This window comes from Crocuta crocuta, unplaced genomic scaffold (genome assembly GCF_008692635.1).
Source record: "Crocuta crocuta isolate KB4526 unplaced genomic scaffold, BGI_CrCroc_1.0 scaffold687, whole genome shotgun sequence".
Lineage (NCBI taxonomy): Eukaryota > Metazoa > Chordata > Mammalia > Carnivora > Hyaenidae > Crocuta > Crocuta crocuta.
Window position 1 is genome coordinate 1450275 of NW_027530182.1, and position 20638 is coordinate 1470912.

A 20638-nucleotide genomic window follows, 5' to 3' on the forward strand; every position below is an offset into this window, starting at 1 on the left:
GTGAAGGCAGGGCACCTGGATGACTTTAATTCAGGTCTTGATCTCATGGCTCGTGAATTCAAGCCTGGTATCAGACTCTCTGCTGTTAGCGCAGCTTTGGATTCTCTGTACGCCTCTCTCTCTGTCCTTCCTCCACTAATTCCCCCCAAGTAAATAAACATTAAAAAAAAAAAAAAACCTAAAAGGTATTAACATGAAGGAACTCCTTTTGGAACTTACATTCCATTACTAGAAATATTGTATATTTATATCTATACATCTACATTTATACAGATATACAGGTAGATGAGTGGATAGAAATATGAAATACTAAAATACTACGGGGCGTATAAGATTAAATGTGAGAGGGGAATTAATTGAAGGCATCCTAAGGGAAGGTGTCCTTTAGGTCTTAGAACGAGAAGGAATTTCTAAGAGAAGTGAAGGCATTCTAACCGGGGGTTGGCAAAAAACTGTGCACGGACCAAGTCTGGCCCATAGCCTATGTTGTGTATAAATCAAGTTTCACATAAAGTTCCAGAAATATAAGTCCTTTAATTTAATGTTTTTAAAGTAGGCTCTGCACCCAAAGTGGGGCTTGAACTCACAACCCTGAGATCAAGAGTCACATGCTGTACTGTCTGAGCCAGGTGCCCCTAAGTTCCTTAATTTAATTTAGATTTTTTTTTAAGACTTAGACTTTTCCCTTACATTAAATTTTAATTAATTAATAAAACTTGCCAAGTTTCACCTTATTCTTTAAACAGGTCTTAATATAGGGTGTAACTAAGCCCATAAGAAGTTTATAATAAATTATTTTTTTACTTTCATCTTTTTTAAATGCCCCCTGACCCGCAAAATTCTCAGGCTCATGTATTTGAGTGTTTGTGTTTTAAGTAAACTTTTTTTTTTCACATGTTTTCATCGTGGAGTCATAGTGAGCTAGTTTGATTCATCATGGAAATGTGTTTTAAGTAAACTTGTACAAGTTAAGCTTTCTAAAAAAATGATTAAATCACCCAAAATGGCATCAATAAGCAATAAGGCTAAAGTTTTAAGTTATGAAAGAAGTATAATTCAAAATGAACTTTTTCACTGTAGTTATAATTTATATCTAGGGATATATAGTTAATAGCTATAAAAATAAAAGTTATTATGTGTATATTTTTACTTATATAAATTAATATTTCATATTTAACTTAGTGTTATGACTCTGAAAAAAAGCCAAAGTTTATATTTGAACCATACATCTGTAAGTATTGACAAGTATTGTCATACTTGAGGTACATCTAGTAAAATTCAACTTCAGATTAGTTTAAAAGCAAATGAGACTGCTAAATAGTTGTAATTAATCACCATTTTATCATAAACTATAGTTGAGTTTGTTTAGATTCTGTGTCATAAAAGGAGAAAGTAGAGTCAGAGAGTTGACTCAGTTATTAATTTGAAACCTACTTCTCTTTTAGTTGGATTGATTTATCATTTGTGATCGAGGGTGCTTATTTTCTGAAAGGAGATAGCAATGCAGATAGAAGAAAATTTTATTATTTTACTTGCAAATGTTGGATTTAGATAAGATAGCAAAGAAAAATAAAGTTTAGGGGCACCTGGGTGGCTCAGTTAGTTAAATCTCTGACTTTGGCTCAGGTCACTATCTTGCGGTTTGTAAGTTCAAGCCCCATGTTGGGCTCTGTGCTGACAACTTGGAGCCTAGAGCTTGCTTCATTCTGTGTCTCCCTCTCTGCCCCTCCGTAGCTTGTGCTCTGTCTCTTTCTCTCAAAAGTAAATGAGCATTAAAAAAAAAGAAAAAGTTTAAAAGACCAAATTTGAAAATTTACCAAGTTGTATCTGTATATCTATTCTATTTCTTTATGTTAGTGTAAGAATGTTTCAATTATTCGAAGATAGTTTTGAATAATTACAAATAATAATTCTGGTGATTTTTTTGGTATAGATTAATATTCTTTAAGAACATTTTTACGTTGTCCTTGGCTTCATTTCTTGGTGACTTCATCTTTCTTACCTCAGATGATCTTTTGCCATCCCCAAGAGGCTTGTTCTGAGCTTTTCTTTGATTTCATAGCTCTTTGTGACAGGAGCTTATTCTGAGCTTTTCTTTGATTTCATGGCCCTTTGTGACAGGAGCCACTTACCATATTCTCTGGTGGTCTTTCCTCTCCTAAAGATTGGGAGCTCCTCAAGAATTAAGACTGTCTATTTTCACGATTATCATATAATATCTTGAGCACTAGCTTATTGCCTGACACATACTAAGTGCTTAATAATATATATCCAAACAATTAGTAAATAAATACTGTATATTCATATGTGATATTAAGTATATATTGATATTATATAAATATTATCTCATTAGATCATTGTAGCAACCCTGTAGATAGTCTGTTTATGAAGATGATGGTGGTGGTGATGATGATGATGATGATGATGATGATGATGATGATATACTGTTTACAGATGAGGAACCTTAGGTTTTTTAAGTTTTAATAATAGGCCAGAGGTCGCCTAAGTTAATTTGAAGAGCAAGAATTTTATGTTTCTGAAGCCCATTTTCTATCTACCACTCCCTTTTTTTGAACCTTAGTGATTTTTTTTTATTTTTGACTTAATTTTCTGAAAAAGGTAAAACCCACATAGTTCAAAAATCAAAACAATATTAAATGGTCGAGAACTCTTGCTTTCACTCCTGTGTCTCCCTTTGGTCCACCTATAGCTTGTTAGTTATTCTTATTTTTTTCACTTGTTTACCCAAAATACAGACTTTATGTGGACTTTGCTTTTTCCATATATGTTAACACTCATAGAGAACCAAAGAGAGAACCTCCTTTTCAAAAGTTTTTTTTTTTTTTTTTTTTTTTGAGAGAGAGAGAGGGCACAAGTGAGCCAGGGGCAGGGAGAGAGATAGAGAAGCATGGCTCACCCGAAGCAGGGCTCGAGCTCTCCTGATGTGGGGCTCGAACTCATGAACTGGGAGATCGTGAAGGAGCCGAAGTCAGATGCTTAACTGACTGAGCCACCCAGGTGCCCCTCAAAAGTTCTTTTGCAGCTTTTTTGCAGCTGTATGTTCTTCCTTTCTGGGAATACTGCTTTGTTTTTCTGTTCTGTCAGTGTTTACATGGAATCCAGCTTTTAAAGTGTTTTATTGTGAGGGGCGCCTGGGTGGCTCAGTCGGTTAAGCGTCTGACTTTGGCTCAGGTCATGATCTCACGGTTTGTGGGTTCAGGCCCCACATCGGGCTCTGTGCTGACAGCTCAGAGCCTGGAGCGCGTTTTGGATTCTGTGTCTCCCTCTCTCTGCCCCTCCCCGTTCGCACTCTGTGTCTCTCTTTGTCAAAAATAAATAAACATAAAAAATTTTTAAAGTCTTGTATTGTGTAAAGTTTCAAGTATATGCAGAAGTAGAGAGAATGGTAAAGTCAGCTTCTCGTGTAGCTATCACTCAGGATTTACCTCAGGCCAATCATGTTTTTTATTGATTGCCCCCATCTACTCCCATCCCTGTATCATTTTGAGGCACATCCTAGATATCCTATGCTTACAAATATTTTAGTCAAATAGTATTATTTGGTAATAAAAGTTTTACTAGTCTATGGTAACAAATCTCTAGGAATAAAACTTTCTTGGGATTCTACAGATACTAATGTAATGATATTTCTCACAAGAGGGGAAGAATTCTTCCCTTTTGTTTTCAAAAACCACTCATTTTATTGTGCTTTATAAAAAGTTTTGAATGCGGATTAGTAGGTAGAAATTAGGCACTTGGATTAGGCATTTCCATAGCACAGTTAAGTCTTTTTCCACTCTTCCTTCCATTAAACATGTTGAGAAAGGGAATATATTGTCTTCTGTTTATTTTCATTTTAAAACCAAAACATAAAGGGAGAAGTTAGAGTTTAGATAAATGATGATCTGCTCCTGATAAATTACGCTGTTCAATTTGACTGACTTCAGTGTTTCCTTCCTTGCTTTAACTACTTCTCTGTCATTTGGTAGTTACGAATTCGAGACCTTGAAGGAGCTTTACAGGTAGAAAAGGCCAGCCAAGCAGAAGCTGTTGCTGACTTGGAAATGATCAAGAATGAATTCAAAGAAGTTGAAAGTGCATATGAGCGAGAAAAGCATAACGCACAAGAGAGCTTTACAAAATTAAATTTGTAAGTGTTTTACTATAAAATTCTTTAAATTAATATAGAGGGTTTATGAACCACATAAGTATGAATGGGTCATATTTTAGATGTAGCTCTCATTGATGCCAGTGCTAGATTGGGGATTTCATAGATTTCATAAAACACAACTGTACTTCTCTGCTTTTTTTTTTTTAATGTTTTATTTATTATTGAGAGACAGAGAGAGACAGAGCTTGAGCATGGGAGGGACAGAGAGGTGGGGAGACACAGAGTCCGAAGCAGGCTCCAGGCTCCAAGCTGTCAGCACAGAGCCCGACGCGGGGCCCAAACTCACGAACAGTGAGATCATGACCTGAGCCCAAGTTGAACGCTTAACCACCTGAGCCACCCAGGTGCCCCTGGGTTGTGAAGTATTATGGCTATTCCAAGTAGTCTCAGAAATGTAATTTTTACCCTAGAAAGTAAACATGTTAATATATTTTGTATTTACTGATGTAATACAGTAGCTTTAAAGACCTTGGTTTCGGGGCACCTGGGTGGCTCAGTAGTTTGAGTGTCTGACTTCAGCTCAAGTCATGATCTCACTGTTTGTGGGTTTGAGCCCCGTGTGGGGCCCTGTGCTTGGGATTCTGTGTCTCCCTCTCTCTCTGCCCCTCCCCCACTCATGCACTGTCTCTCTCTGTCTCTCAAAAATAAATAAATGTAAAGAAATTAAAAGAAACAAGACCTTGATTTCTAGGCCACCTAAAAAGGTCTATGTGGAGATGGATAATGTTTGAGATTTTCTCAAACTACAGAAATAATAGCAATAGGTCTAATAGCACTCTTAGTGGCCAGCATGCATTGTGGCTCAGTTGGTATCTAGCATTGCATGATTTCATTTAATTTCTATAACACCCCACGAAGTAGCTTCTCTTTTTATCCTTGTTTTATAGATGTAGAAGTTGGGGCTTAAGGAGGATAAGGATGTACAACTAGTAAGTGGCAGAGTCAGAATCTTTTTGATTCCTACTGATTTTCACTTTTTTCCCTTCAAAAGCCTTTCACCTGGGATGCTCTATAGGATGCTTTAAGAAGTTCATCATTCTTTAATATGTTTCCAAGAAAAAGGTGATAGTAGATGTTTTAAACCATTTCTCCCCATAGGGTGAAATGCATACCACCATTGGTATGTGACATGATAATAGTTTGTACAGTAAAGTTATGTATATATGTATGTATGTATGTATTTATTTGTTTCATAGTTTATTGTCAAGTTGGTTTCCATATTTTTAATGTTAGTTTGTATATGACAAATAGATCATGATTTTCCACTTACAGCAAGAGCATGAAGCTTCCTCTTAAAATACTTCATTTAACGTAAGAAATGAGTTAAAGGAAAGCATTGTTAAAGCGTAGTCATTATTACAGGTATGGCAAAATCATAAAGATGCCACTTGAAAGACTGACTTAAAAGACTGATGTTGAAAAAATTTAAAATCCTTTAACTGAGATTACTTTTATTAGTAATGCTTATGATATTTTAAACCAGTAATTCTGAATTGAATGTTTTTGCTTCCTCTGGGATGACTTACACGACCTCTTGTGAATGTTGTTCTAGGGACTTATTCCTCCTGTATTTCCTTTGAACCGTTGTTTGAATCTGCACATTGATATATGAATATGTTTGAAGGGCCTTTATATAGAAGATAGTGCAGGCTTTTTAACTGTTGCTTTGGGGTAATAATTAGAGAACCTACAAGTGAAACTGTAAGAAGTCAGACTGTACTCCCAACAATCAAAGCTTTCAACAGTGAAATAACAGGCTTCTTTCGGGGAACTGGTGAGCTCCCTGCCTTGGGAGGTTCAAAAGAGAAGGTAGAAGAGTCTTTGTCATGGATATCATATCAAAGAAGAGAATCCTGCAAAAGTTGGACTAGTGAACTTTTAAAGGACCTGCTAACAGTGAAGTTCCAATATATATTTTTAAAGTAAACTCCACCTGCAACGTGGAGCTCAAACTCAGGACCCTAAATCAAGAGTGGCATGGTCCACCAACTAACTGAACCAGCCAGGTGCCCAAGCCCCAGGATTTTAACCCATGTGCTTTTCTAATCAGACCACAAGGCAATTTTTTTCTTTAGGTTTGTTCTGCTATTATTTGTGTTTTGGTGCTTGAAAAGTTTTGCTCAAATTTTGTATTCCAATAAGCATCAACGAACAATTCTAAATATTAGTTACATGGGGCGCCTGGGTGGCTTAGTCGGTTAAGCGTCCGACTTTCGCTTAGGTCATGATCTCGCGGTTCGTGGGTTTGAGCCCCGCGTCGGGCTCTGTGCTGACTGTCAGCTCAGAGCCTGGAGCCTGTTTCAGTCTGTGACTCCCTCTCTCTCTGACCCTCCCCTGCTCACGCTGTCTCTCTCTCTCTCTCTCCTAGAAATAAAAAAAAAATAATAAATATTAGTTACATATTCCAACTAAGCACCAGCTAACAATCCTCAATACTTTAACATAATGTCCCTTACTTGTTCTTCATCCCTATATAACTGTGCTATAATAATAAACAATGAACATTGAGTAGTAATTAAGGCCCACTACTCATTTCTGTGACTCTGTTCCTGTGACTTCTCTTCCCCACTGCATCATCCTTTTCTTTGCATGTAATATGACAGCCTCTTCTGTTCCAATGATCTGTGGTATTGGTTGGAATGATATGACATGAGGAATGATTGGCTAAGCGATTTCATTTTCTATTTGTACTTCTGACTTTCCTTTAGAATCTTCTTTAAAAAATACTTTAAAATATTTTAGAGTCACAAACTCTCACATATTAATTTTTCAAAGTAGCTCTAAGTTTGGGATGATGTATTCCAAAAGGAAACTTGGTATATTTTAGGTTTTTAAGGTAAATGATACCTTAAATTTACAGCTTTGAGAGCAGGGAGTTTAGGGTAGGGCATTATTTTACCTGTTGGATAGAACTGATTTGACAAGTGGTGATAAAGATTTTGTAGAGAAAATGTTGCCTGAACTTCAACAGTGGGTAAGGTTCTTAAGCTTTTTTTTTTCCCGAGTAGGTCTAGGTCAGGAGAAAGTTGTTGTGTGTGTATTTCAGATTTATGATTCTGATCAACTGTTTCATAACTTTGAACATTCTTGCATGAAATTATCTTAGATGGAATATGTATGTGTTTATATTACATATATATTTTAAAGAGCTCAGCAAAGAATTTGATTACAGTAACAGGCTGCTTTAAAAAATGTATGTTATATGGGGCGCCTGGGTGGCTTAGTCGGTTAAGCCTCCGACTTTCGCTTAGGTCATGATCTCGCAGTTTGTGGGTTCGAGCCCCGCGTCGGGCTCTGTGCTGACTGCCAGCTCAGAGCCTGGAGCCTCTTTCAGTCTGTGACTCCCTCTCTNAAAAGTTATAGTATGAAACTAAAGGTTTTCAATAATCTTTTCATTTTAGAATTTTTTGTATGCCAGGTTTTTTTAAAATTTTAATTTATTTTTTATTTTATTTTATTTTTTTTTACAAATAGTTTATTGTCAAGTTGGTTTCCATATAACACCCAGTGTGTTTCCCAGGTTTTTATTAGCTGTGGTAACTGATTGCCTGGCAGTGATAGGGGGAAGGAGATCATGGTAATTTTACATCTAGTTTAAAATTAAATTAAAAGTTTTTAGGGGCGCCTGGGTGGCTTAGTCGGTTAAGCGTCCGATTTTCGCTCAGGTCATGATCTCGCGGTTGGTGGGTTCGAGCCCCGCGTCGGGCTCTGTGCTGACTGCCAGCTCAGAGCCTGGAGCCTGTTTCAGAGTCTGTGACTCCCTCTCTCTCTGACCCTTCCCTGCTCACGCTGTCTCTCTCTCTCTCTCTCTCTCTCCTAGAAATAAAAAAAAAAACCCAAACATTAAAAAAATAAAAAAAATAAATGAAAAGTTTTTAATGTTTATTTATTTTGGGGGAGAGATAGAGAGGTAGAGAGAAGGAGAGGGAGGGGCAGAGAGAGAGGGAGACAGAGGATCTGAAGTGGGCTTTATGCTGACAGCAGACAGCCCAATGTGGGGCTCAAAGTCATGAACCATGAAATCATGACCTGAGCTGAAGTTGGATGCTTAATTGACAGAGCTACCCAGATGCCCCTAAAGTTAAATTAAAATTAAAACAACACTGTTCAGGAAGAAACGGACAGATTCCTAGAAATATTATATAAACTACCAAAACTGAAACAGGAAGAAATAGAAAATTTGAACAGACCTGTAACCAGTAAAGAAGTTGAATCAGTAATCAAAAATCTTCCAAAAAACAAGAGTCCAGGTCTGGATGGCTTTCCAATGGGAAGTTTACAAAAGATTTAAAGAAAATTAACACCTATTCTTTTGAAGCTGTTCCAAAAAATATAAATGGAAGGAAAACTTCCAAACTCATTCTACGAGGCCAGCATTACCTTGATTCCAAAAAGGAGAAGTAGAGACCAGTTTCCCTGATGAACAGGGATGCAAAAATTCTCAAGATACTAGCCAACTGGATCCAACAATACACTAAAAGAATTATTCACCATGATCAAGTGGGATTTATACCTGGAACGCAGGGCTGGTTCAAATCTGCAAATCAAGTAGTGTGATGTACACCACATAATGAAAGAAAGGACAAGAACCACATGATCCTGTCAATAGATGCAGAGAAAGCATTTGACAGAATACAACATCCTTTCTGGATAAAAACCCTCAAGAAACTAGGGATAGAAGGATCATGCCTCAAGATCATAAAAGCCACATATGAAAGACCCAATGCTAATATGATCCTCAGTGGGGAAAAACAGAGTTTTCACCCTAGGGTCAGGAACACAACAAGGATGTCCACCCTTGCCACTGTTATTCAACATAGTATTGGAAGTCCTAGCCTCAGCAATCAGACAACACAAAGAACACAGACAACACAAAGAAATTAGAGGCAACCAAATCAGCAAGGAGGAGGTCAAACTTTCAGTCTTCGCAGATGACTCTATATGGAAAACCCAAAGATTCCACGAAAAACCTGCTAGAACTGATCCATGAACTCAGCAAAGTCACAGGATATGAAATAAATGCACATAAATTGGTTGCATTACTCTACACCAATAATGAAGCATCAGAAAGAGAAATCAAGGAATCGATCTCATTTACAATTGCACCCAAAACCATAAAATGCCTAGGAATAAACCTAACTAAAGAGGTGAAAAATCTATACACTGAAAACTATAGAAGGCTTATTTAAGAAATTGAAGAAGACCCACAGAAAAAAAAAAAGGAAAAATATTCCATGCTCTTTGATTGGAAGAACAAATCTTGTCAAAATGTCGATATTAATTAAAGCAATTTATGTATTCAGTGCAATCCCTATCAAAATATTCTTCACAGAGCTAGAACAAACAGTCCTAAAATTTGTATGGAACCAGAAAAGATCTGGAATAGCCAAAGCAATCCTGAAAAAGAAATCCAAAGCTGGAGGCATCAAAATTCCAGACTTCAAGATGTATGACAAAGCTGTAATCATCAAGACAGAATGGTACTGGCACAAAAACAGACACATAGATCAATGGAACAGAATAGAGAACCCAGAAATGGACCCACAAACATGACCAAGTAGTCTTTGACAAAGCAGGAAAGAATATCCAATGGAAAAAAGACAGTTTGTTCAGCAAATGGTGTTGGAGAAACTGGACAGAGACATGAAAGACCTAAATGTAAGACAACAAGCCATCAAAACCCTAGAGGAAAAAGTAGGCAAAAACCTCTTTGACCTCAGCCACAGCAGCTTGTTACTCAACATGTTTTCTGGAGGCAAGGGAAACAAAAGCAAAAATGAACTATTGAGACCTCATCAAGATAAAAAGCTGCACGGCAAACAATCAACAAAACTATAAGTCAACTGGTGGAATAGGAGAAGAAATTTGCAAATGATGTATCAGATAAAGGGTTAGTATCCAAAATCTATAAAGAACTTATCAAACTCAATACCCCAAAAACAAATAATCCAGTGAAGAAATGGCCAAAAGACATGAATAGACACTTTTCTAAAGAAGACATCCAGATGGCTAACAGACACATGAAGAAATGCTCAATAGCACTCATCATCAGGGAAATACAAATCAAAACCACAGTGAGATACCACCTCACACCAGTCAAAGTGGCTAAAATTAACAGCTCAGTCAATGACAGATGTTGGTGAGGATGTGGAGAAAGAGGAACCCTTTTGCACTGCTGAAGGGAATGCAAACTGGTGCAGCCACTTGAAAAATGGTATGGGGATTCCTCAAGAAGTTAAAAATAGTACTACCCTAAGACCCAGCAATTGTACTGCTAGGTATTTATCCAAAGGATACAGGAGTGTTGTTTCGAAGGGGCACATGCACCCCAATGTTTATAGCAGTGCTATAGACAGTAGCCAAAATATGGAAAGAGCCCAAATGTCCATCGACAGATGAATGGATAAAGAAGATGTGGTATATATATATACAATGGAGTATTACTTAGAAATTAAACATAATGAAATCTTGCCATTTGCAACAATGTGGATGGAATGAGAGGGTATTATGCTAAGTGACATTAGTCAGTCAGAGAAAGACAAATATCATATGACTTCATTCATATGTGGGATTTAAGATACAAAACAGATGAACATAAGGGAAGTGAAGCAGCAATATATAAAACAGGGAGAGGGACAAAACATAAGAGACTTTTAAATATAGAGAACAAACTGAGAGTTTCTAGAGGGATTGTGGGTGGAGGAATGGGCTAAATGGGCAAGAGGCATTAAGGAAGACACTTGCTGGGATGAGCACTGGGTGTTATATGTAGGGGATGAATCAATGAGTTCTACTCCTGAAATCATTATTGCACTATATGCTAACTAACTTGGATGTAAATTTAAAAAAATTAACAACAAAACACTGTTCAAAGATATGATACTAGATGTACTGAATCTCAGTTTATCTATTTCAGTACACTCAATATTTAGAAACTTCTTTATTTTTTAAATATAACATCCAAAAATATAAAAATAACAAAAGTAGTAAAATTTATCAGCAGTGTTATTATTTACATTGTGGATAAAATACCAAAGATGATTATATGTTAAAACAGCCTGTAGTAAAGTTCTTAGCTGAGCTCTTTATTTTTATTTTTTTCTTTTAGATTTTAAAAAATATTTATTGAGAGAGGAGAGAGAGAGAGAGAGGAGCAGGAAGGGACAGAGAGAGAGGAAGAGAGAAAGTCCCCACCAGGCTTTGGGCTGTCAGCACAGAGGCTGAGGTGGGGCTTGATCTCATAAACTGTGAGATCATGACCTGAGTCGAAATCAAGAGTCAGAAGCCTAACTGAGTAAGCCATCCCAGCAGCCCTTAGCTGANGGAATCTAGTAGGAAAGAAAGCATCTAAACTACAATTTTCCTTCATCTCCCTTCTCTTTCTTGCCTAAATCCTCTACCTGCCAAGCCCTAGTCTTTCTTCTTTGGACTTCAAAGAGATGGGGCTACTTTCATTATACCCCCACTTAACTCATTGCCCTTGGTGGGGTTTTTCAGGAAGCACAGGACCCGATGACTTCTTGGCTTGTGGATTACATGGCTGACAGTGAGGAGTGTCTCCCATTTCAGTGTACCTAGTTTGAGCTTGAACTCAGCCCCAAATGACAGAAGCGTTTAATTCTATATTTGCTGAGTAGTAATGACTTTTAATTAAAATTGTGATTTTATCAAATTAGCTTGTACATAGTCTGAAAAGTAAAATAGTACTGCAAGGTCAGCAGTTTCATACCCTCTTGCTCCCCACTACCAGTTTCTATTCCTTTGAAGCAACTGTTTTTAATTCTTATTGCTGCTTCTTCTGATATAACTTCATATTTCTGAATAATATGCATATCCTGCCATATTTTCAGTTTCCACATTTACATGTTATCCGTTGGCTTCTACTTACTTATCTCCATTGTACCCTTCTCCCACACAGCACACTTATTCCCTCCTTCCTCTCATCCTTTCTATGGGGTTATATTTTGGGGGTTTTTTTTCTGTAACTTTTTTTTGGTAACTCATCTTTATTTCTCTTCACAGCACAATTTATTATATTCTTTGTTGTTTATTGTCTTTCCTCTTACATGGACAGGAACTTTGTTTTGTTCATTGCTATTTACCAATGCCTAGAATAGTGCCTGGCACTTAAGAGCTGCTAAAAAAGATTTGCTCAATTATCAAATGAAGGAATAGTTAGTAATTGCCTCATTTTAAGTGGAATTAGTTTATATGCACCAATTACTGAATTACTCTTAAATTACTCTCCAATAGGACTGAAAATCTCTCATTATGTTCCTACATCTCAGCAATTCTATTGTTTTAAATTTCTTATCGGAAAAAAAAGATAAATAAACTTCTTGTCAGAGACATCCATCTGGATTCTTCTCTCCACCTTCTTCATTCTGAACAAATTGTTTTTTTAGGCTCCCTGTCACTGTTATCCTGTTGTCCATAATATATCTCGTACTAGCTCATAAATCAGGCCTCAGCAAATACAAAAAGATTGAAATCATACCATTGCATATTTCCCAACCACAACTCAATGAAACTTGAAGTCAACCACAAGAAAAAAGTCTGGAAAGACCACAAATATATGGAAGTTAAATAACATCCTACTAAAGGAGAAATGGATCAACCAAGAGATTAAAGAAGATTAAGAAAACACATGGAAACAAATGAAAATGAAAACACAATGGTCCAAAATCTTTGGGATGCAGCAGAAGTGGTCCTAACAGGGAAGTATATAGCAATACAGGTCTGCCTCAAGAAGCTAGAAAAATCTCAAATAAACAACCTAACCTTACACCTAAAGGGCTGGAAAAAGAACAAATGAAGCCTAAAGCCAGCAGAAGAAGGGAAATAATGAAGATAGAGCAGAAATAAGTGCTATAGAAATGAAAAACACCCCAGTAGAACAGATCAATGAAGCCAGGAGCTGGTTCTTTGAAAAAATTAATACAATTGATAACCCCTGACCAAACTTATCAAAAAGAAAAGAGAAAGGACCCAAATAAATAAAATCACAAATAAGAAAAAAAGAAATAACAGTCAACAGCAAAGAAATAGAAACAATTATGAAAGAATATTATGGAAAATTATATGCCAACAAATCGGACAATTTTGAAGAAATGAATAAATTTCTAGAAACATATAAACTACCAAAACTGAAACAGGAAGAAATAGAGAAATTGAATAGACTGATAATGAGCAAAGAAATTGAATCAGTAATCAAAAATCTAATAAACAAATGTCCAGGGCCAGATGGCTCCACAGGGGAAGTCTACCAAATATTTATTTATTTGTTTTTAAAAGCTTATTTATTTTAACAGAGAGAGAGGGAGAGAGATGGTGGAGGAGGGGCAGAGAGAGAGAACCCCAAGCAGGCTCCTCACTGTCAGCGTGGAGCCTGACATGGAGCTTGATTTCATAAACTGTGAGGTCATGACCTGAGGCAAAGTCAGGGCTTGGTTGTTCAGCCTGTCTGAGCCATGCAGGCGCCTGTCTACCAAGTATTTACTTATTTATTTATTTAATAAGTTTATTTGTTTTGGGGGAGAGAGAGAAAGAGAGAGAGAGATCACATGCACAAGCAGGGGAGGGGCAGAGAGAGAGGGAGAGACAGAATCCCAAGAGGCTATGTGCCCCAACAGCGCAGAGCCTGATGTGGGCCTCAGACTCACACTGTGAGACCATGACCTGAGCCAAGATCAAGAGTTGGACGCTTAACTGACTGTGCCACCCAGGCACCCTTCTACCAAACATTTAAAGAAGACTTAATACTTATTCTTCTCAAACTATTCCAGAAACTAGAAATGGAAGGAAAACTTCCAAACTCGTTCTATGAGGTCAGCATTACTCTGATTCCAAAACCAGACAAAGAATCCACTAAAAAAGAGAACTACGGGCCAATATCAGTGATGAATATGGGCATAAAAATTCTCAACAAAATACTAGCAAATTGAATCCAACAGTATATTAAAAAAAATCATTTGCCACAATCAAGTGGGATTTATTCCTGGGCTGCAGGGGTGGTTCAATATTTGCAAATCAGCATGATACACCACATTAATAAAAGAAAGGGTGAGAACCAGATGATCCTCTCAATAGATGCAGAAAAAGCATTTGACAAAGTACAACACTTATTCTTGTTAAAAACCCTCAACAAAGTAGGTTTTTTTTTAAATTAATGTATATTTATTTTGGGGGGGAGGGGCTGAGAGAGAGGGAGACACAGAATCCAAAGCCAGCTCCAGTCTCTGAGCTGTCAGCACCCCCTGAGTTGGACACTTAATTAACTGAGCCACCGGGTGCCCTAAACCTCAAAAAGTAGGTTTTGAGGGAATATACCACAACATAATAAAGGCCACATATGGAATACTCATGGCTAATATCATTCTCAATGGGGAAAAAACTGAGAGCTTTTCCTCTGTGGTTAAGATCAAGATAGGGATGTCCACTTTCACCAGTTATTTAACATAGTACTGGAAGCCCTAGCCTCAGCAATCAGACAACAAAAAAGAAATAAAAGTCATCCAAATTGGCAAGGAAAAAGTTAAACTTTCACTATTTTCAAATGACATGATACTCTGTAGAAGACTCAAAAGACTCCACCAAAAAAATTGCTAGAACTGATCCACAAATTCAGTAAAGTTGCAGGATACAATATCAACAACACACAGAAATCTGTTGCATTTCTTTTTTTTTTTTTAATGTTTTATTTATTTCTAGGAGAGAGAGAGAGACAGCGCGAGCAGGGGAGGGTCAGAGAGAGAGGGAGTCACAAACTGAAACAGGCTCCAGGCTCTGAGCTGGCAGTCAGCACAGAGCCCGACGCGGGGCTCGAACCCACGAACCGCGAGATCATGACCTAAGCGAAAGTTGGACGCTTAACTGACTAAGCCACCCAGGCGCCCCGAAATCTGTTGCATTTCTATACTCCAGTAAATGAAACAGCAGAAAGAGAAATAAAGAAATCGATACCATTTATAATTGCACCAAAAACCATAAGATACTTAGGATTAAACCTAACTGACGAGGTAAAAGGTCTGTACTCTGAAACCTATAAAACACTGATGAAAGAAATTGAAGATGACACAAAGAAATGGTAAAACATTCCATGCTCATGGATTGGAGGAACCAATATTGTTAAAATGGCTATACTGCCCAAAGCAATCTACACATTTAATGCAGTCCCTATCAAAATACCACTAGCATTTTTCACAGAGCTAGAATAAACAATCCTAAAATTTGGATATAACTACAAAAGACTCTGAATAGCCAAAGCAATCTTGGAAAAGCAAAGCAAAGCTGGAAGCATCAATTTCAGACTGCAAGTTATATTACAAAGCTATAGCGATAGAGACAGTATGATACTGGCACAAAAACAGACACATAGATCAATGGAACAGAATAGCGAACCTAGAAATGGAACCACAACTATATGGTCAACTAATCTTCAACAAAGCAGGAAAGAATATCCAATGGAAAAAAAGAGTCTCTTCAACAAATGGTGTTGGGTAAAGTGGAGAGCAACTTGAAAAAGGATGAAACTGGACCACTTTCTTACACCATACACAAAAATAAATTCAAAATGGATGAAAGAACTAAATGTGAGACAGGAAATCATCAAAATCCTAGGGGAGAACACAGGCAGTAACTTCTCCTACATCATCTGTGGCAACTTCTTACTAGATAGGTCTTCTGAGGCAAGGGAAACAAAAGCAAAAATAAATCATTGGGACTTCACCAAGGTAAATATATTCTACAAAGTGAAGGAAACAACAAAACTAAAAGACAACCTTTGTAATGGGAGAAGATATTTGTAAATGACTTATCTGATAAAGAACAAAACCTATAAAGAACTTATTAAACTCATTACTCAACAAACAAATAATCCCATTAAAAATGGGTAGAAGACATGAATGGATATTTTTCCAAAGAAAAGATCCAAAATGGCTAACAGATACATGAAAAGATGCTCAACATCACTCATCATCAGGAAAATACAAATTAGAACCATGATGGGGTACCACGTCACACCTGTCAGAATGGCTGAAGTTAGCAACACAAGAAACAATAGATGTTGGCAAGGATGCAGAGAAGAGGGAGCCCTCTTGCACTTTTGTTGGGAATGCAAACTGGTGCAGCCATTCTGGAAAATGGTGTGGAGTTTCCTCAGAAGGTTAGAAGTAGAATTATCCTATGATCTAGCAATTGCACTACTAGGTGTTTAATCAAAGGATACAAAAACCCTGATTTGAAGGGTTACCTGCACCACAATGTTCACCGCAGCATTATCAACAATAGCCAAATTATAGAAAGAGCCCAAATGTCCACTGACTGAATGAATGGATAAAGAAGAGGTTCTATATATGTGTGTGTATTTATACACACAAACACGCCCACAGTGGGATAATTCTCAGCCATCAAAAAGAATGAAATCTTGCCATTTGTAGTGATGTGGATGGAGCTAGAGAGTATTATGCTAAGCAAAATAAGTCAGAGAAAAACAAATACCGTATGATTTCACTCATAGGTGGGATTTAAAAAACAAAACAGATGAATGTAGGGAAAAAAAGAGGCAAGCCAAGAAATAGACCTGCAACTATAGAGAACAAACTGAGGGTTGCTGGAGGGAGGTGGGTAGAAGATGGGCTAAATGGGTGATGGGTACCAAGGAGTGCACTTGTGATGAGCACCGGGTGTTGAATGAAAGTGACGAATCACTATATTCTACACCTGAAACTAACATTACACTGTATGTTAACTAATGGGAAAAAGAAAGCAAATAATTTTATGTGTTTTCATCATGAATATGTATGATTTTTGATGATTCTTTCTTTTGGACTTTATACGCCATCATTCTAAGTTCCACTTACATGGACATTCACGAATAAAACATTTGTTCATTTCTAATGTTGTATTTTGATCTGAAAATTGTTTGATAGAACTGTTTTCTGTCTTGCGGCAATTTCTGAGCTAACTGAACTGAGGTGTGTGGGTTTTGTTCATCAAAGATAATGGTGAGAACAAATCAACACTAAACAAATCGATTTTGTTTGTAACCTTGGGCATAGTAAAATACCTATGAACAGAGGGGTGAGGTATTATTCCTTTAAAGTCTTTCATTTAAGAATATGCCATCCTTTCTGTTTGGAAAAAGGAGAAGTAGTCTTTAAAAGCCTTTGGCACAAACACATAATAGATAATACATCTGCCAGTCATGTTAAAGCTATGTAATAGGACTTGATAAAACTGTATTTGAAAAATCTGCTCTGACCCTTTAACTTTTCAGATTAGAAAGAGAGTATTTCTCCAAAACCAAGAAACTAAATGAAGAGATCGAGGAACAGAAGAAAGTAATTATAGACCTTTCAAAGAGACTCCAGTATAATGAAAAAAGTTGCAGTGAATTACAGGAAGAACTTGTAATGGTAAGGATAAAAAAGAAAACCCTATGGCAATTACTTTATTGGGTCATATCTGATGTTTAACAGGTTTTTCCCCCTCACTACATGCCATGAGATAATAGTATGAAAGTAATTTTGGTGACATTGATATAAAATTTTGAAACCAGAGATGGTGATTACAACAAAGATATATTTAAGAATCATCTCTTCTTTAGAAAAATTGGGAAAACTAGTTGAACTAGTGAAAACTGAATTATAGAATATTTTAGAATTTATTCAAGGGTTTACCTTTTCCTTTTTCTTGCTTTCTTCCCCCCCCCAGTGCATAGGACAATGATACTTAGATGAGAGGAGGATCAGGGTTTATAATCAATAAATCTAATGATTCAAAGACTCCCTTTTATAGTCATTTTGTACCTGATCATTTTGTTTCCATTTCCCAATAATCCAGCTTTCACGCCATCACCACATTTGTCTTCCTAAGATATTGATCTGATCTTGTCACCCTCACTTTATTAAAAAACCATCAATGTCTCCTTGTTGTTTTCAGAATGCAGGTCAGCAATCTAAGACCCCTTTCTTTGTGCCTCCATGTTAACTCTTCCAGCTTCTTCCGTTTCCATTGCCCTCTTACCTTGCCTCAGCCACATTCCACATTAGCGTACTCTTGGCTTCCTAAACACATTGTGTATTTTTGTGTCTTCCTGCTTTCATTAAGGCTGTTCATTTTTTGGACCCACGTTGGCTGAACTGCTCCTTTTTTTTTTTTTTTCCTTTAATAAACTCCTATGTATCCTATAATGCCCTGTTCTAACATCTTGCAATCTGTGATGCCTTCCATGATTCCATCCTTCCCCACTCTCCCAACCTCTTAGTCGGAACTTTTCCTTTTCTCAACTTTGTGTTTCTTTAGTACTTAGTTTAGCATCTTCACCACAGTTTGGCACAACACTTCCCCAAATCTGATCTGTATTATCTCTCCCAAGAGATTGTGAGTGCATCAAGGTTAACTTAATTCATTTTACATGCCAAGATTCCACCACAGTGTGTGCGTCCATAAACATTTATTGGATGCATTTATTTGGTTTTTGCAGCACACGGCTATTCTACAGTTTGCTGGGAACCCCAAGAAGGAGGGCATAAAATCTAGAGTAATACCCTGTTTCTTCTTTGTCTTCTCACATGTATACCTTTTGCAGATACTGGCCACTTCACTTTCAACTCTTAGTGATATCAGTTATTGAAGAAAATGAATGGTTTTTTTTTTCCTTGTCAAAAAAGATGGAGACTCTGGGTTATATTAAGAAGTAGTGGCCAGGGGCGCCTGGGTGGCTCAGTCAGTTAAGCGTCCGACTTCAGCTCAGGTCATGATCTCACGGTTTGTGAGTTCAAGCCTGGCATCAAGCTCTTTGCTGACAGTTCAGAGCCTGGAGCCTGCTTTGCGGTCTGTCTCCCTCTCTGCCCCTACCCCAATCATGCTCTCTCTCTCTGTCTCTCAAAAATAAATAAATGTTAAAAAAAAATTAAAAAAAGAAGTAGTGGTCAAATCAGTGCTGCTCAGATAGAAAGGTAGTGTTGAGATAAAATTTACACTCTATCACTTTCAAATGATCTAATGTTATGTACAGTCTTCATTCAACCCAGGACATTCAATGTGTTTTGAGTCAGGGACTGATGCTACTTTTTGCTGTTTGGTTAAATTAGTAGCTTGAGTACATTGGATGTGGAGTTTTAGAACAGTTCAGAGCTCTCTGTGGAGCATACTTTACTGCCTGTTCACTCTCATGTGCTACCCTAAATTTCATGGGCTATCCTACCTCTTAACTCCTGGTTCAGGAGGTAAATCGTTGGTGGAGAAAAACATGTGAGAGCCATTGAGCTGAGTCATGGGTTTGGTCTTCTTGCTTATGGACCCTGTTTTCAATAGTTTGGAAAGTTAGCCAGTTCTGACTAAGAATGTGACAGGGAAGATAGTCACGAACATAAGTTGCATGAATTCTCCTCAGTTGGCCTTCTAGCACTTCAGTGACAAGGTACAAAATAAAAGAGGCCTGGGTTTATTCACTATAGAGGATACTAGTGCTCTGTGATTAAAAAATTTTACTTGGGGGCGCCTGGGTGACCCAGTGGGTTAAATGTTTGACTTTGGCTTAGGTCATGATCTCACGGTTCGTGGGTTTGAGCCCCGCATCCGGCTCTGTGCTGACAGCTCAGAGCCTGGAGCCTGCTTTGGATTCTGTATTTCCCCCTCTCTCTCTGACCCTCCCTTACTCATGCTCATGTTCTGTCTTTCAAAAATAAATAAACACAAAAAAATTTAAAAATGCATTAAAATAATATATTTTTTTTACTTGGTGCTGACAGGTTTTTATTTTTCAGCTTTGCAGTGTGGCACATGATCTGAAATAAGGCAAGTTGCAGCCTTGTTTGGGTCTACTTGCTTGTTTGGGTGTCATCCTGTAAAGCACTATTGTTCAGATCATAGTGTGGAAGATTACAGGCCAATTGTTTCTTCAAAGCTTAATGGATTACTAAATGTGGTTGCTCTGTGAATAGTAGTTACTTACTGCAGAACTAATGGGATGTTCAGAAAACTTATTCAAATTGCCCTAAGTGATCTTCAGTTTATATGGTTCAACCTATTTGTATTTTCCTCCCTATTTTTCATCTCTCTTAAATCCATAGTTTTATGTCTTATTTTTCTTCCATCTTTCTGTTTCCTTTGCTCTTCTTTTTTCTTTCCCTTCCCTATAATGAGCTTTCTAACTTGTTCTATTTTCTGATTAGAACTATTATTCTCTATCTCTTTACCTGGCTATAATATGAAATTCAAGAATTATTTAATGAACATTTGTTTAATGAAAATACTGTTCCTTTACATAGTAAGTACAGTGTTTTTCTTTTTATAAAAAATTCATCTATCATGTTTCCTAAATATATTTTTCTTGTACATATTCCTTTATTATTATTATTTTCCAATAGATTGGTAGCCTTTGGGCCACCTTTGGGGTGGGGGTGGGCAAAAGTTTAAACATTTTTTCTCTTGGGGGCACCTGGGTGGCTCAGTTAAACATTT

The 20638-nt window shown here is 37.2% G+C and overlaps 1 protein-coding gene across 1 annotated transcript in view; it reads left to right on the plus strand.

The window, feature by feature from the left end:
- Window positions 1-20638, plus strand: part of CCDC171 (coiled-coil domain containing 171) — a 285435-nt gene that overhangs the window by 59591 nt on the left and 205206 nt on the right. The window contains exons 9-10 of the mRNA XM_077765058.1: window positions 3990-4150; window positions 17448-17586. Coding sequence (XP_077621184.1) covers window positions 3990-4150; window positions 17448-17586 — 300 coding nt within the window. The remainder of the gene's footprint in view (window positions 1-3989; window positions 4151-17447; window positions 17587-20638) is intronic.